Source organism: Erythrolamprus reginae, chromosome 3 (genome assembly GCF_031021105.1).
Source record: "Erythrolamprus reginae isolate rEryReg1 chromosome 3, rEryReg1.hap1, whole genome shotgun sequence".
Lineage (NCBI taxonomy): Eukaryota > Metazoa > Chordata > Lepidosauria > Squamata > Dipsadidae > Erythrolamprus > Erythrolamprus reginae.
The window spans coordinates 64,623,116-64,639,838 of NC_091952.1; the positions used below are offsets into that span (position 1 = coordinate 64,623,116).

The following is a 16,723-nucleotide window of genomic DNA, read 5'->3' on the forward strand; positions in this document are numbered from 1 at the left end:
TTTGCCCAATGAGAGTCCAAGGAGGTGTCCATCTCCCCAGCCTGCCCCCAAGCCCACCCCTCCAGCGTGTCCTCCTCATCTTCATTCCCAGCAGATGCCGGTCCTTTGGGGCTGCTCCGCAGACGCTCCTGCCAGCCCAGGCGACGGCCAGGCCACCTCAGGAAGCGATCAGCCGGCCAGCCCAGCAAGCGACCGCCCGTCCTGGGGGTTTGGGCTAGTTTGACTTGGCCTCCTTCCTTCCGAAGCCATGGCTAAGGCAGCGGCCCTGGGAGAAGAGCGGTGACTCCCGCCTTCAGGGATCACCTAAGAGCCGCCTCCGTTTGCCCTTCCCCTCCCCACCCCGCACCACAATTGGAGGTCCAGGAACCCGCCGCCTTCCCTTTGCGATCCGGGGCTCGTTCTTTTCCTCCTCCGCTTCCCGCGAAAGAGAATTATGCTTGGCTCAAACCGTCTGGCAAGCTCCGCTAGGATCGCCAGCGCTCCCGAGGCCCCCCGACGAGCGTCCCAGGGCAAGCCGGTCCGCTCCCGCCTCGCTTTGCCTTTGCTGCTCACTCTGTTGATCCTCACGCCGCGGGTGGATTCGTCGTGGTGGTAAGTCCGCGTGAGGGGGGGGTGGAAGGGTGGAGAAGCGGGAGCTGGAAGGGAGATCTGCCCGGAAACTTTCTCTCCCGTCTGGCTAGAAAGTGAGATGCATTGGATAACCGGTGGTGCTCAAGTGGGCTCAGATCCAGGGTGTTTTTGAGATGTCACAGCTGGTGATATATTTTTTTTTTAAGCGGGTGTGCCTGACCATATGCAGAGCGCCTGAATTCTGGGATGGATTCGGGAGATGGGGAGGGGTTTTAATTACTCTGGATCGATCTGCGGGACCGTAATCTCCGGAGAACCGACTTCCTTAAGGGGCAGGAGGTTCCACTCCCAGGCATGGTCGGCAGCTTCCAAAGTCCTCGGGAGACGCGTGGACAAGAAGAAGCGCGCGTTTTTCTTTTCCGAAATGCTTCGATCCGAGAGAAGCTGTCTATCAAACGGGGCGTAGAAAGCGGGCTGAGAATTGGGAAATGGACCAGACCAGAGATCTCGGGAAAGGGGGTGCGGGGAGACAGGGTTGTCGGGCTTAGAAACAGCGTGGAGTCGTCGTGCCTCCCGGACGTGGGCTGAGGTCCCTTCCTCTTCCATCACCTGAGCTGGGTTTGGGGACTCGCGCGATGCTCCGAACCTGAAATTAACCAAAAAGGATCGGCTTCTGGGAACGTATTAAACACACCTGACCTAACCTCGGTTACAACGTGCTACAGGTTTGTCGTGTTCGACCCACAAAACGGTCGGGACTCCACAATCGTCGGCGATTGTCATCTGGATCCAGGGATCCAGTCCCTTCTCTTCTGGGTCGCCTCCCGCGCTCCAAAGCCTCCGGTTGACAGCAAAGCCGGACCAGCGCCTAAGCGATGGAGCCTCGCAAGAGGCCCGCCTGGCTCCTCACCTGTGAAAAGGCCTGAAGGCCCCCAACGGGTTTCAACCTGTAGCAGGACCCCGAGAAGGCAGCATCTGTACACCCCCGAGAGAAATGCGTTTACTCTCGCTGTCAATGGCTTTCGCCTGTCACTTTTTCTTACAGCCACCTGCCTCGCAGAGAGGGAGGGAGGGAAGGGGGAGAGATAGAGTGAGAGAAAGGGAGCGAGCGAGCGAGAAAGAAAGAAAGAAAAAAGAAAGAAAGAAAGAAAACAGACAGGTAGACTGACAGACAGAAAAAGAAAGGAGGGGGAAGGGAAGGGAGGGAAGAAGAAAAGAAAAGGCAGGAAGGAAGGAAAAGAAGGAAGGGAGGAAGGAAGGAAGGAAGGAAGGAAGGAAGAAGACAGACAGAAAAAGAAGGGGAAAGGGAGGGAAGGAAAGAAAGAGAAAGAAAAAAGAACGAAGGAAAGAAAGAGAAGGAAGGAAGGAAGGGAGAAAGGGAGAAAGGGAGAAAGGGAGAAAGGGAGAAAGAAAGAAGGAAGGAAGGGGGAAAGAAAGAAAGAGAAGGAAGGGAGGGAGGGAGGGGGGGAAAGAAAGAGAAAGAAAGAAAGAAAGAAAGAAAGAAAGAAAGAAAGGCTTTCACCTCGCGCTAAGCCGGGAAGGTGGCTCTCTTCAGTGTTTCTCAACCTTGGCAACTTGAAAATGTGTGTAATGTATTTCAACTGCTGGTTAGGGAACTCTGGGAAGCGAAGTCTACAACGCCTTCAAAGTTGCCAAGGTTGAGAAACACTGACTTGCCTGGTTTGCGGCGCGCCCATTCCTGGCTTCGCGCGACCTACCAACGCCACCACGGAAAGTCGCACTGACCTTCCGCTTAACCGGATCCTGCTTTTTATCCAGGGCTCTGGATGCACTCCATCCCCTGAACCACAGTTGAAGTCAGGGCCTTTCGGCGAATAAGGCGTTTAGCTGACACGCGGTTTCCCACGCTGAGGGCAAAGACTTTTCGCGGGGAAAACCACCGGGGAACAGGCCAAGTGCGAGACGGAAGGAGCGCAATTGACAGCAATTATCTGCCGAAGCCGCCGAGCTGAGGCGGGCGGGCAACCGTGGCTCTCTCCGGCCTTTTCCATCCTGAAGTGGTTCTGCTTCGAACTTTCTTCCCGCCATCCTAACCTGCGGCGACCTGTGGTGGCCGAAGAGGATGGGATTTATACCACACCTGGGCTCTCCCGCCCTTTTCTGAGGGAGGGTTTCTGCCGTGGGTATATTCCCTCCTCTCCCGCGTTGAGGGAAAGACGGCTCTATCCGTCGCTTCCGAAACTTCGTTTTCCTCAGCCTCCAGGCCAGGCGGCTTCGGCGCTACTCGGGGCCGCCTACGACAGAGAGGGCAATCCCCTTCGAGGGGGCGGAACAGGCGCTCCAGGCCTCGCTGCCCAACTCGCGGCGCTGCCCGAATGCCACACCTCGGACCGTCGCGGGTTGGCGGCAGAAAAAGCGCTTCGGGGCAGAATCTCTGAAAAGTCTTGCGGTTGGTGTCTCGGAAGCCGAACGGGCGCTCCGTCTCGACCTGTCCTTGGCTGTCAATCCGCTCAGTCACCTTCTTCTGCTGCTGCGGCTGCCTGCAGGAGAGACGCGGGGGAAGTGAATCGGCAATAGTGGCTGAGGTAAACTCCCCGTTGGAGGATTCTGGCAGAAGCGGGAACTTGTGTGCAGGATGGGCTCTACTCCCAGGCCTAGCTGGGAATTTCTCTTCTCCTTTCCTCCCCACTCAAGCCTTAGCGCAGAATCACCTGGACCGGCCAGCATTCTTTTGCCATTCATTCCCAAGACCTCTTGTGCTGACATCGCTCATTCTCTACATCAGATGTCTTCAAACTTGGCAACTTTAAGACTTGTGGAGTCTTTTCCAGAGAGCATAGCAGTCCACAAGTCCAAGCTTAGCTGCCGCGGGAATTCTGGGAGTTGAAGTCCACAAGTCTTAAAACTTAGTTGTCTGGAGAATTCTGGGAATTGAAGTCTGTAAGTCTTAAAGCATAACTGTCTGCAGAATTCTGGGAGTCGAAATCCACAAATCTTAAAGCATAGCTGTGTGGAGAATTCTGAGAGTTGAAGTCCACAAGTCTTAAAGTTGCCAAGTTTGAAGACCTCTGCTCTACTTGGTCAGACGGAATGAACCTTCATGTTCTTTCGTCCAATCTCCTTATCTTTACGAAGGAGGGGAGCACTTTGCTTACATATAAGCTTTCAATTTTAGAAATCCATTCCTAATCAAATCCATTTGTGTATGCTTAGTCATTGCCTGTCAAAGAATCTGAAGAAGTTCATTTTTATCATTTAGTCATGGGTCTGGAGAAAAGGAGAGGGCAGGATCTAACTTAGAGTAGTGATTCCAAATTCCTTCCCTATAAATAGCAAGAGAGAGGGCAAGAGTCAAACTGTAGTGCCTTAAGTATTATTTTATTAGATGGTGACATGTTTATCTTGTATTTATAAGTCCTTGTATTGTAAAGTCTTCACAGAGCAAAAAAGCTTTCCTCCTTCTGCCATGTTGAAATATAGAGTATTTTCTTCTACGGTTTTGTGTTTAAACTTTATTCAGTGGGCCCAAAGAGGCAGTATCACTAACATCACAGTAGCAACAGTAGGTAGACTATAGTTACTATATTGATATCAAAGCTTTGAGGGAAATGATGCTTGACCTCTCTACTTGTGCCTAGAGAAAATACTAGTCCTTTTCTTCCTGCATCTTTATGGAACCAAATCCTAGTGCATGCTACGTTGATTTTTATCTCTTACTAAGATAAAATATTTATTACATGTTTCTAAACAACAAACAATTAATGGATTTTCAATTATATCAGGTATAGCATGGATTGATTCACAAACTCTGTATGAATTGTAGGACTTCTGCAGTATGGTGTTTTCAATATAGACTATGTGTATGCATGTATACCCTAATAATTCTCAATGAATATTAGCTTAGCGTTTATCTCAGTTTTTTAAAATGTAGGGCAGATAAATTATTTTGGTTAGTTACAGAGGGTTTAGCTGGGAAATGCTGTCTTGTTATTTAATGCTTTATGTTTTGAAATACTTATGCAAGCAGGAAGAGAGTGGTTGCTTATAGAAAGTACTTTAGAATATATTAAAAACTAATTAATAAAAGCTATAAAGTTGAGGTACAAAATGTGCATCCTTTTCCTAGTATTCATATAAATCTAAGATATCTTCATCGTTACATCAAGATTTACTATATGCATAGATATGTACCCTGTGTAAAACTCTTGGTATTATTTCAAAGTTTATCTCCATCACCTTATATTAGATACTGTTGAGATATTAAAATATTGCTTAATTATTTAAAAAGTTCTGAAATTAGCAATATGTTTTTAATAATTAATGCCCATGTAATGAATGAAAAGAAGCATGCAGGTCAAGGCTGAAGAAATGCAGAATTTGGGCTAGCACTAAATATGAATGTATATCTCAGGCTAGCTTCCTCAGAGGTACCAGGGGCCTACTTCTTCTCTAGTTAAAAGATTTCTAGAATCAAAGCTTATAAATAACTTGCTGTCAGCCATTATTACTAAGACTGAATAATACAGAGACAAGCAAGGGATCAGAATTATACTAAATTATACTAAAGCATCATTGTATATTCAAGGCGGTCAATAAACATTTTAAAGATCTGCCTAAACATTGGTTGCAAGCACTGTTTCAGGACTCTTGGGGAGAGATTAGAGCTACAGTATGTGGCTTCCAAACCTAATCTGTACAATAAACAAGCTTGGTGTAAATAACTAAGTAGAATTGACTTGCAGCTGAAAGTAAAATGAGCAATTACTGACTAGGAGACCATTTTAAAGCTAAAAGTCTTGAGAATCATGCAAGCACATATGTTTGAGACTGTACAAACACTACACACCAATAGGAATGCAAATATATTTCCCCAGCTCACATAAACTCTTTCACTCAGCATTTTAACTGAAACCACTGCTCCTCAACAAATCCACATTTTCCCAGCCTGCATGAGAACAAAGATCAAATTTTCTTGAATATATATTTTATAATGTTCAACTTTCCATAAAAGTGTGTAAATATGTATAATTACAATCACCATGACATGTACAGAATTGCCAAGATCCATGATAATGATGATGTGATTAAACCACAAATTAGGGACCCAAGGGTATTATTATCTTTATTATGACAATGAGCTAGGGTTACCATTGAATTGCAAGAAATTGGCTATCTAATGCTGTCCAATCACTTTGTAAGCAAAATAAGATTTAAATTGGCATCCTTCCAGATTAATAGCTCATATTCCAAGCAGAAGGATAGTAGGATAAATAATCAGGAAGAGCAAATGGAAAGGCCCAGTATCAAGCAGACTCAGAGAGCTAATTCGATTTAATTCCTAAGGCATCAGCTTAGAAAACTAAGGACATATGAGTTTTAGTCCCACTTTAGGCATAAAAGCCAACTGAATGACTTTGGGCCAGTCTTAACCCAACCTAACTTACAGTGATATTGTGGGGAAAATAGGAAGAGGAAGGAGTACTGTATGTGTTTGCCACCTTAAATTATTTATACAAATAATAATATATAAGTAAACTAAAATATAAATAAAATAAGAGGGCTCAGATGAAGGGTGGTAAAAATACAGGGTGGTTATTTACAGGAAGGAAATAATATCCAGTGATCATCACAAAAGTGAAGAAGGAACTTATAAGATTCACATTTTGAAGGGAAAACAAACCAGCTATGCTTTTGGCTAGCTTTCTCTAAGCTAGCATGCCCTTCATTCTTTAGGACTGGAAAAGCTGCTCTTGGCTATTTATATTGCCACATCTATCTAAGGAAGATAGCCAGGGACAGATAAGACACCTTACCATTATGCTAAATGGAAAAAAGAAATTATGACCAAAAGAGATTATGAGGATGATTACATCTTATTATCTTTATTATTTTAGTTTTCCGATTGCTTTATAAATAGTTTTGAAAAGATAAGTGAATTCCCTAAATTATAAAGTGTAGTTGAAATTTCAAAGTTCTTGATTTAAAATCATCTATCTCTTCTATCTATCCATCCATCACATCCCTAGAATTATTAATAATTCTGGTGGCAAACAGAGGAGATGGGCAGGAGCATCAGAATTATAACAGGCAGATATGTCAGAATCTGAGGGTTATATGGCTGTAATTGGCGACACTAATCTTCTTTTTGTCCAATTTATCAGTTCCTCAGTAGCATTGAAGTCCAGTTGCTACAATTGAATATCAGATCAGTCTACAACAAATATACCTTTAACCACTATTATGGATGAGGTGGCCAACTTGGCTTGAATTCCAAGACCTGTACATTTTGGATCTGGTACCAGCCAAGACATCAAGGGAGGGGAGGGGTAGTGGGGTGGGGTAGTAGTTTTCATTCATAAGTCATAAGTCTGCTTTTCAGGTAACAAGTTGCAAGGCCCTCTGAAGTTGAGGTTGCTGTTGGTATGCTCCCTGCTATTCATCATCAGCCCTGTCAAGTTCCTGGATTCTGTTGCTGAAATTTAAGGGTTTCCCGTCTCTTACATTTTCTGGCTTTATCCAACTACAAAAGAAAGTACAGGTTAAACAGTTCCAACAAATTGTTTTTCATATACAGTATATTAATAAAAGTTTTATAAATTTCAATTAGATTTTATTTTAAGGATGATGTTCTGAAACCATGAATATTCTCCCAGACTTTGTCATAGCATAGTTGCTCAGCCCCTTAAGTTTTTTGGCTTGTTTTATTTGAACATAGAAACATAGAAGTCTGACGGCAGAAAAAGATGTCATGATCTATCTAGTCTGCCCTTATACTATTTCCTGTATTTTGTCTTAGGATGGATATATGTTTATCCCAGGCATGTTTAAATTCAGTTACTGTAGATTTACCAACCACGTCTGCTGTAAGTTTGTTCCAAGGATCTACTACTCTTTCAGTAAAATAATATTTTCTCACGTTGCTTTTGATCTTTCCCCCAACTAACTTCAGATTGTGTCCCCTTGTTCTTGTGTTCACTTTCCTATTAAAAACACTTCCCTCCTGAACCTTGTTTAACCCTTTAACATATTTAAATGTTTCGATCATGTCCCCCCTTTTCCTTCTGTCCTCCAGACTATACAGATTGAGTTCATTAAGTCTTTCCTGATACGTTTTATGCTTAAGACCTTCCACCATTCTTGTAGCCTGTCTTTGGACCGGTTCAATTTTGTCAATATCTTTTTGTAGATGAGGTCTCCAGAACTGAACACAGTATTCCAAATGTGGTCTCACCAGCACTCTATATAGCGGGATCACAATCTCCCTCTTCCTGCTTGTTATACCTCTAGCTATGCAGCCAAGCATCCTACTTGCTTTTCCTACCGCCCGACCACACAGCTCACCCATTTTGAGACTGTCAGAAATCACTACCCCTAAATCCTTCTCTTCTGAAGTTTTTGCTAACACAGAACTGCCCATACAATACTCAGATTGAGGATTCCTTTTCCCCAAGTGCATTATTTTACATTTGGAAACATTAAACTGCAGTTTCCATTGCTTTAACCATTTATCTAGTAAAGCTAAATCATTTACCATATTACAGATAATATTGGTTTTATTATCTTTAGCTTTAATATTCTTGATTTTAAAAACAAGAAATTCTAAGTATGTTTTAAAATGTTATGGAATGAAGGAAGAAGAAACAAATTCCTCACTGAAATTAAACCAAGTGATTCCAGTATGTGACCTGCAGCAGCATTAGTTCTGAACTGTAATTGTTCATGAATAAATTAAAATTCCAAATTGTAGCAGGCTAAAATAGCTCTGTTTCTATAAAGGCTTAACAAAATAGTTAGATTTTGATGCGGTAAACCACTACTTCTTTTACTACTTTGTATTTCAGAATGCTATTTAAAATGGACATTGAAAGCTCAAAAAGAATTTAGGTGCTTTTCCCCATGCAGATTGCAAAATGCATCATGACTTTTCTCCAGTCTGTCTAGGTCCAGCAGCTATAAGTCACTGAATGATTCAGTTATACAGAACTCCACTACTATAATATTAACATGTTGCCCTTTCCAAGTCAATGGACAGGCAAACTAAGAAAAATGTGGCCCATTGCCTAGCAATTGATGAGTGTTTTCTCCAGTTCTATGGTCCCCATGTCAACTTTGGTCATCTGCCAAGGGAAAAAGAAACAGTCGAAACTAACATGAAGTTGGGGGAAAAAACAGAGAATCTTTTACTACATTGAGTAAATGAAATGAGGTATTTTAAAATAACAATTTATTATCATACTTCTTACTCATGTTTATTGTGCAATGTGGGAAAAAGCACTTTAATATTTCTTGAGCATTCTACTATCAGGGTTCAGAGGCCCAATGGCTATTTGATTTTCACCACCATCACTATTTTCTTCCCATGATATGTTGTTATTCAGTTTGGTCTAATGGTTAAGGCACCAGACAAGAAACTGGAAGACTGTGAGTTATAGTCCCATGTTAGCCATGGAAGACAGTTGAGTCAACCCAACTCACCTCACAGGGTTGTAGAGAAAATAGGAGAAGGAAGTTGCTTTGTTGCCTTGAGTTGTTTGTAAAAATAATAAAGACAGGATACAAAGTAAATAGATTGTAAAAAAGCATTTAAAAGTACACATAAATAAACAAACATTAAAAATGGCCCAATAAACAAAAAGATATGGAAAAAGTCCTGGAAAAAGGCCTTTGGGATCATATTGTAATTAACTTTATTGTATCTCATGAAAAATATTCATTTATTCATTTTATTAAATTTATTTATTGCCCATCTTACCACAAGGAACTCGGGATGGTTTGCAATATCAATTTAATCATTTTGAAGTACAAATTTTGAATGGGGTCCTCTCCTTTGCCAAGACAATTATTCATTCTCTTCAAAATGCCTTGATTACTATAAGATTACCATTTCAAGCACTTACTTTATGGGGATTACAGTGTGGATAGTGGATCACTTCACAAGTCAAACTAAACCATAATAGAGTTTCCTTGGTTTTGATTTAATGTATTGAGTGAATCCAGCTGCTTGTAATTTATTCAATATGGTTAAACAACTGTGGTATGAAGTGTGAACTCAGCCAATGTGTTTGGTATCAAAGTGACACAATCAGACAACTTAGCTAAATTATTAGAAGCGATGATGAAACCATTGTGCTTCAAGTGACAAATACCAGGAAGGAAGAATTATCCTGCCTCTAATATTGTGGTCTGGAGTCCAAGGTGACAATATTAATGTCAACATACACAACCTGCATTTGAGGGTCTTAATGATCAACCAAGTAATGCAAAGTGATCTTGTAGGGATTCTGGTTCCAAATTGTTTAATGCCTTCTATATCAACAGCAAAGCCATGAATTTGGTTTGATAGCTGAAAATGACCACGGGCTTCTGAGTTTTGCAGATGCACTAAAAATAAGTCATTTCATCTGTGAGATATTTAACTAGCTTTAAGCCTATAAATAACCTCCTGCCAACCTGTTTAAAGCATTGGACCAGAATATCTCCGAGACCGCCTTCTGCCGCACGAATCCCAGCGACCGATTAGGTCCCACAGAGTGGGCCTTCTCCGGATCCCGTCAACTAAACAATGTCGGTTGGCGGGCCCCAGGGGAAGAGCCTTCCCTGTAGCGGCCCCGACTCTCTGGAACCAACTCCCCCCAGAGATTAGAACTGCCCCTACTCTCCCTGCCTTCCGTAAACTCCTTAAAACCCACCTTTGCCGTCAGGCATGGGGGAACTGAAACACCTCCCCCGGGCATGTACAATTTATGCATGGTATGTTTGTGTGTGTGCTTGTTAGTAAATGGGGTTCTTTTTTAAAAACTTTTTTAAATATTTTAAATTTATTTGGATTTGTTACGATTGTTATATTTTGCTGTGAGCCGCCCCGAGTCCGCGGAGAGGGGCGGCATACAAGTCTGAATAATAAATAAATAAATAAATAAACCACCGTTGTTGTTTTTTTAATTAAAAATCCTGTATATCCTCTTGGACTTCACTAATACTAAATCAGTGGATAAAGCTGAAATGTATGAACATTTAACTATGGTAGGATTATATATTTAACATTTCTTCTACAGAACACTGTGAGTGGTGGTTCAGAATATAGATCACGAAATACCACAGACAGTCATTCTCTGTTCTAACTCTGGCAAAGAGCAATACCACTGACATTTTAAAAATTATGTGTATGTAAAATTAGTTTTATCCAACACTAGATTAGCAGAATGTGGGAGGACAAGAAGAAAGGAATTTTGGTACATGGAAGCAATTCATTGTATCAGTAAAGCATTCTTGATTTCACTGAAAGGTTACTTAAAAAAGCATTGACTCAGTGTAGGCTGATTTCAGCTATGATAATACTATAACAGGATTGTGCAATCGTACCATACCACATCACAGACTGACCATCCTGCATTGGCAAACACGCTTAGTTCTACAAGCAGAAACAAAATAATCACAAAAGAGATAGATACCCCTATTAAAGATACTTTTAAAAAATTAATAAAACATATAGGTCTTCCATGTGCAGTAATCTATTTGCGCTACAGGAAGACAAACCATCATCATTACCACCAATCCTATATTGGTGGATTAGAAAAGTATTTCTTCCTATATCCAAATTGAAAAGCTTTGTTTTCCATTTTTAAAATGTTTACACTGAAAATTGATTTAGCTGCATTTGTTTTCATTGAGGTTTCAGTGAGACTCTGAAAACACAAGAATCATAAATAACCTTCTGACTCAAATTTTAAGAACATTTAATTGTATCTAGCTGCTCATAGCTGGCAACTTAGATATGCTTTTTATAGGCCAAAGAGATCGTTCTGTGATGATTAATGGTTTCTTAATGGGTCAATGCTAAACTTATGGCAAACATCTTTTCTGGAATTATAGTTTTCTCTCACTCTCTCTTGTACATATAATGAGCTAGTTCCAACTGTCAAATCTGATTCTAACTCTAGATAGAAGTCATTAGTAGGTAACAATATTTTGCCTGTTCTTCCAAAAATCTTGAAACTTTCACTGTGACAGCAGTGCTGTGCACACTACTGGTTTATCATGATAATCTAAACTCACTTGTCACTCTCAAGTATAATGGAAGTTAACATCCTTCAATACCAATACTAAAGTAAGATCAAAATGGCAATTAAATTTGCTTCTGTATATGAAGAATGGTGAGATACTACATTGTCCTTGGCTTCTGAATACAGTGGGATGTTTTACTATATATTCCTGGAGATGATTTTGAATCTAAACTTGTTCTGCAACTTTTTGCCATAGTTTCTTACCATAACTGGGGTGGCTTCCACCAGTTCTCAACTCACCCGACCCCTTGTGCAATTCTGCTTCTGCACATGCTCAGTAGCTATAATCAGCCTGAAACACAGCTGAGGAGCTGATCAGCTGTGCTTCGGGCAAAGGAATAAAGGTATAAACCTGGGGAGTTGGCGTGAGGGCACTTTTTCAAGCAACAGCAGAAGAAAAAAACCTTCCAAACAGTAAAAAATTCGGAAAAAAATCCCCCCCAAAATGGCAGCACCTATGGATCAGAACTGGCATCACCAGCGGGTCCCTACTGATTCAGCAATCTGGTCCAAACCAGGAGGAACTCACCCCTGACCCTAACTAAGAACTTCTGGTTTTTCTCTATTAAAAGAACAAAAGCTCAGACGATCCATTCATAATTACTCAGACCTAACATGTTTGGAATGGAAGGCTGAATTGTGGGAGATACTGCCACAAGCATCACTTTTTTGCTGTATAGCAGGTGAATGTATAGTTAAGATTGCATGTGGCCCTAATAGCCTTGACCTTCCAAAGATTCCTATTGAATTGTAACTGTTAATGTGTCATCTGAGGTAAATTATTAAACCTATGTAGAATAACAATTAAACCTATGTGGAGTAGTCATTTTAAAAAAAACTACTCTATTTTCAATTAGACTTGAATGTAATCACATTTAATTTCCCTTTATTCCTATCCATTTTTTGGAGTGAAGCCTTCTCTGAAAAACCAAGGGTGGCCCTCAGCTTGACTGCATCTCTATCCAAGAGAATGCCATTAACTCTGCTGTTTTCTGGGACAAGGAATATAGGCTTGCTGAGAGTGAAAGAATGCATCATACGAAATATCTGCTTTCTTACTACCACTTTCACTGAAACATATTTGACTGACTTCCTTTCATTCTGTTCACCCTTAAGCCAACAGAACTAGATATGATAAAGTTTTGAGATGAGGAGGACCCCCAAACTCCTTACTGTCCCATAAAGAACAAAGCAAGTAGTTGAATGGCTGAAATCTTTTGAGATTCTGACATCTCATAGGAACACGTGTGCTCTCCAGGAATCCATGCTTACTGAGGTTTAAAATGAAACGTATGTTGCTGAGTAAATAGATGTGGCTGTGGCTGATTGTTTTGTTTATATAAGAGGCAATTTAGGATTCTCTTTGTTTATTGGAAGAAGACCCAGAAGATTCTCACAACAAGAAATTTTTAAAAACGCAACAACTGTGGTGACGTGTGACAATTTTCTTCTGTTATCTTAAGGATTGCATTAAGGGCAGCCTGCATTAAGGGGCCATACAAAGAAGTTCTTGGCTATTCAGCCTATCCAGATTTGCATTGATAATAGCTTCACTCGTTGAAAAAGGAAAAGAAAGGAAAAATGAAGCGTTTCCCTTATCTGGATCTATCTAATGTAGATTCTTTTATGAAGTGCTAAGCAGACAGAGAGCAGAGAAAAAGAGGAGCAATTGTTTTGAAATAACTTTTAAGTGCTTCCCTGGTAATTTCAGAATCAATCTTCACAATGCAATAAATGTGTTGTGTTAAACATCTATTTTCTATTTATTTAAAATAGAAATTATGGCCAGAAGACTACAACTCAGACTCTGGTATGCACAAAATTACCCTTTCATGCACATAGCAATCCAGTTTAAAATTGCAACTAGAATTTTCACTGGGAGGAGGTACAATTTTAATTTGGAAAGAGGTTAAATCAATCTTTCCTGTGCATTACAATCTGAATTCTTATCCTTTCCCCCTATGGATGCTATATAGAGCAGATAAATTAGATAGGTTAAATGCAAACAGTATTTCATACCTAATTCGGCATTCAAAACCACGTCTAAAGACCCAGTCCTGCTATTCAGCTGTAAATAATCATTCCTTTATAATGCTGGAGATGTTTTCTATATTTTTTGTACCTCTAGGCTTCATACATTATATTTAGATTAGGTGAAGAATGTACTACAGTATTATAAAACTGAGTTACTTTTAATAATGTTTCTTCCATATCAGATCTTTTTTCTATACTTGCAGCCATTGTTTGTTTAAATTCTTGGTGTGGAATGGGACTGGGATATTATATAGAATGAAAACACCAGGAACAGGATTCAGATCACTACATTATAAAAAAAAATATGTTGAGATTCTGGAAAGAGTGCAGAAAAGAACAATGAAGATGATTAGGGGACAGGAGACCAAAACAAATGGACAAAATTGCAAAATTGAGTATGTCTTGTCTAGTGAAAATGATTGTGGGTGACATTATAGCAGCATTCCAAATATTTGAGAGGTTGCACCAAGAGGTGGGGCAACCTATTTTACAAAGCACCAGAAAGCAAGACAAGAAACAATGGGTATAAAGTACAGTAATCAAGGAGAGAAGCAACCTAGAACTAAGGAGAAATTTCCTAACAGTGAGAACAATTAACCAGTGGAACAACTTGCCTTCAGAAGTTGTGGCTTCCCCATCACTGGAAAGCCAGTTGTCTGGAATGGTATAGGGCAGAGGTCTTCAAACTTGGCAACTTTAAGACTTGTGGACTTCAACTCCCAGAATTCTCCATACTGCTTTGCTGGCTGGAGAATTCTGGGACTTGAAGTCCCCAAGTCTTAAAGTTGTCAAGTTTGAAGACCCCTGGTATAGGGTTTCCTGCTTGAGCAGAGGGTTGGATTAGAAGACCTCCAAGGTCCCTTCCAACTCAGTTATTTTGTTATTCTGCTAAATTGCTTACCCAGACAGTATTTATTTATTTATTTAATTTATTTATTTATTTTGTCCAATACAAATTGAAAGTTAAGGAGAATAAAAACGTGTAGTAGTAAATATCAGGGAAGGGATAGAAGAAGAGATATGAGAATAGAATACAGTGATCCCCCGCTCGTTGCGAGGGTTCCGTTCCAGGACCCCCCGCAACGAGCGGGTTTTCGCGAAGTAGCGCTGCGGAAGTAAAAACACCATCTGCGCATGTGCAGATGGTGTTTTTACTTCCGCAGCGCTAGCGAGGAGCCGAAGATTGGGGGCGGCGCGGCTGTTTTAAAACGTCGCTGCCGGCATGGGGGGCTCGCTAGCACCCCCCCTAACCCGGGTTGGGGGTTCGGGGGGGGCTAGCGAGCCCCCCATGTCGGCGGGGACGTTTTAAAACACCCGCGCACCTTCCCAACTGAGCCCTCAAGCCAAGCGCCAAAGGCGAACTTCTGCGCTTGGCTTGAGGGCGGCTCGCGGGCAGGCAGGCTGGGGACAAGCCGTTCGCTCGGGCCGCTTCCCAGCTGAGTACTCAGCTGGGAAGCGGCCCGAGCGAACGGCGTGGGCGGGAGAAGGGCGCGCGAGCCACAGGCGCGCGGGCAGGCAGGCTGGGGACAAGCTGTTCGCTCAGGCCGCTTCCCAGCTGAGTACTCAGCTGGGAAGCGGCCCGAGCGAAGCGGCAGCAGCGAGGAGTTTGCGTGGGCGGTGGGGAAACTCCTCACTGATGCCGCGGGGAAGACCTAGGGAAGCCGCCCAGCAGCTGATCTGCCTGGCGCCATCTACACATGCGTGCCCATAGAAAAAAAGGGCACGCATGCGCAGATGGTGTTCTGACTTCCGGGTTCAAAAATCGCAAATTACCCTGTTCGCAATGGTCGGGGACGCAATAACCGGGGGATCACTGTACATCAATGAAGAGTAGAGGAAAGGATATATGGATGGGAGAAAAGATATATAAAATATAGGAGAGACAATTGGACAGGGGACGGAAGGCACACTAGTGCACTCATGCTCGCCCCTTAGTGATATACAACAATGTAAATTTTTTTCTAAGTGACATTTTCCTTTAAAGAATACATTTGAGATCAAGGTATCAATTTTATTGGCTTTGCCTTTTTAGGGACAAAGGTTATACCTTTTGAACATCTACATCTAGAAGAAATTAATACATTAATACATTGCTTATTAATTGTAAGGAAGGAGCAATGGGAAAGCTTTCCTTCTGATTTCTACCTCCAAATGGTTGTTAAAGGCCAAACAATTTATTCATAACAATGTGTCAGATTCTAATTCGAGTATCAAAAGAATGCAAAAAATAATAATAATGATTTATATTTATCAGGGATAACAAGTGACCATCACCAGTGAGCATACTGAAGCTTTTCAGTTTAAAGCTGCTATAAAAGTTTATTATACAATCATAAAATGGTTTCTGTGGCAGGTGTGGTAAGATTGCTACCCAGAGTTTTCTCCATCACAGGCTACCTTTTTCATTTATTTTTTTTAAAATGTTTATTAAACTTTTTGACATTAAAAAAAAAAGCATTTCACATCCAAATTTCTCAATCCTAAAACATTGACATCCATATTTTCCATCTCATTTACATTATATATAGTTTTCATATTTACATTTACATTTCCCATAAATTAATATTACATATACCGTATTTTTCAGTGTATAAGATGCACCTTTTTATTTCAAAAAAGTGCCTCAAAAAGTGGGTGCGTCTTATGCATCAAATGCTGCATGTGGGGGAGAGTTGGGAAGCGGTCAGCAGCGGCAGCCTTCCCGTGCTTTGGCAGCTGTCCCCAAGGCTGCCCGGCAGCCCTTGGCTGCTTCCCTCCCTGTGGGAGACCAGCAGGGGTTGCCGAGGAGCCCTCCCAGCAGACGGAAAAGTGACTCGGGCGGGCAGCTGTGGCAGGGGCTGGGCAGGGGCTGCCTGTCTCTGGCTGAGGCAGGTTCATTTGCAGCCCCCTTCCCCAACCACCACTGCCCCCCCCCCCATTTCATCCTGCACTCCAAAAGTGCTTTTCTCTCCGTTTAGGACCAGCGCTCTTCTCTCATGGTGGGGAGAACGGAGGTGCTTCCAGCATTCTTCGCCCAGGCAAAAGACATGGCACCAGTGGAGGACACCTGAGAACCGTGAAAGCAGGCATGGGGGAAAGCCGAGCTTCTGTCCTCC

At 42.0% G+C, this 16,723-nt stretch overlaps 1 protein-coding gene across 2 annotated transcripts in view; it reads left to right on the forward strand.

The window, feature by feature from the left end:
* Positions 1-209: 209 nt before the first annotated feature.
* WNT2B (Wnt family member 2B) overlaps positions 210-16,723 on the forward strand; it is a 41,472-nt gene continuing 24,958 nt past the window's right edge. Inside the window, exon 1 of one of the 2 annotated variants that reach the window (XM_070748922.1) lies at positions 210-591. In XM_070748922.1, coding sequence (XP_070605023.1) covers positions 434-591 — 158 coding nt within the window. In that variant the 5' untranslated portion in view covers positions 210-433. Of the gene's footprint in view, positions 592-3,040; positions 3,117-16,723 lie in introns of those variants that run through there. The other variant, XM_070748923.1, reaches the window with a different exon arrangement.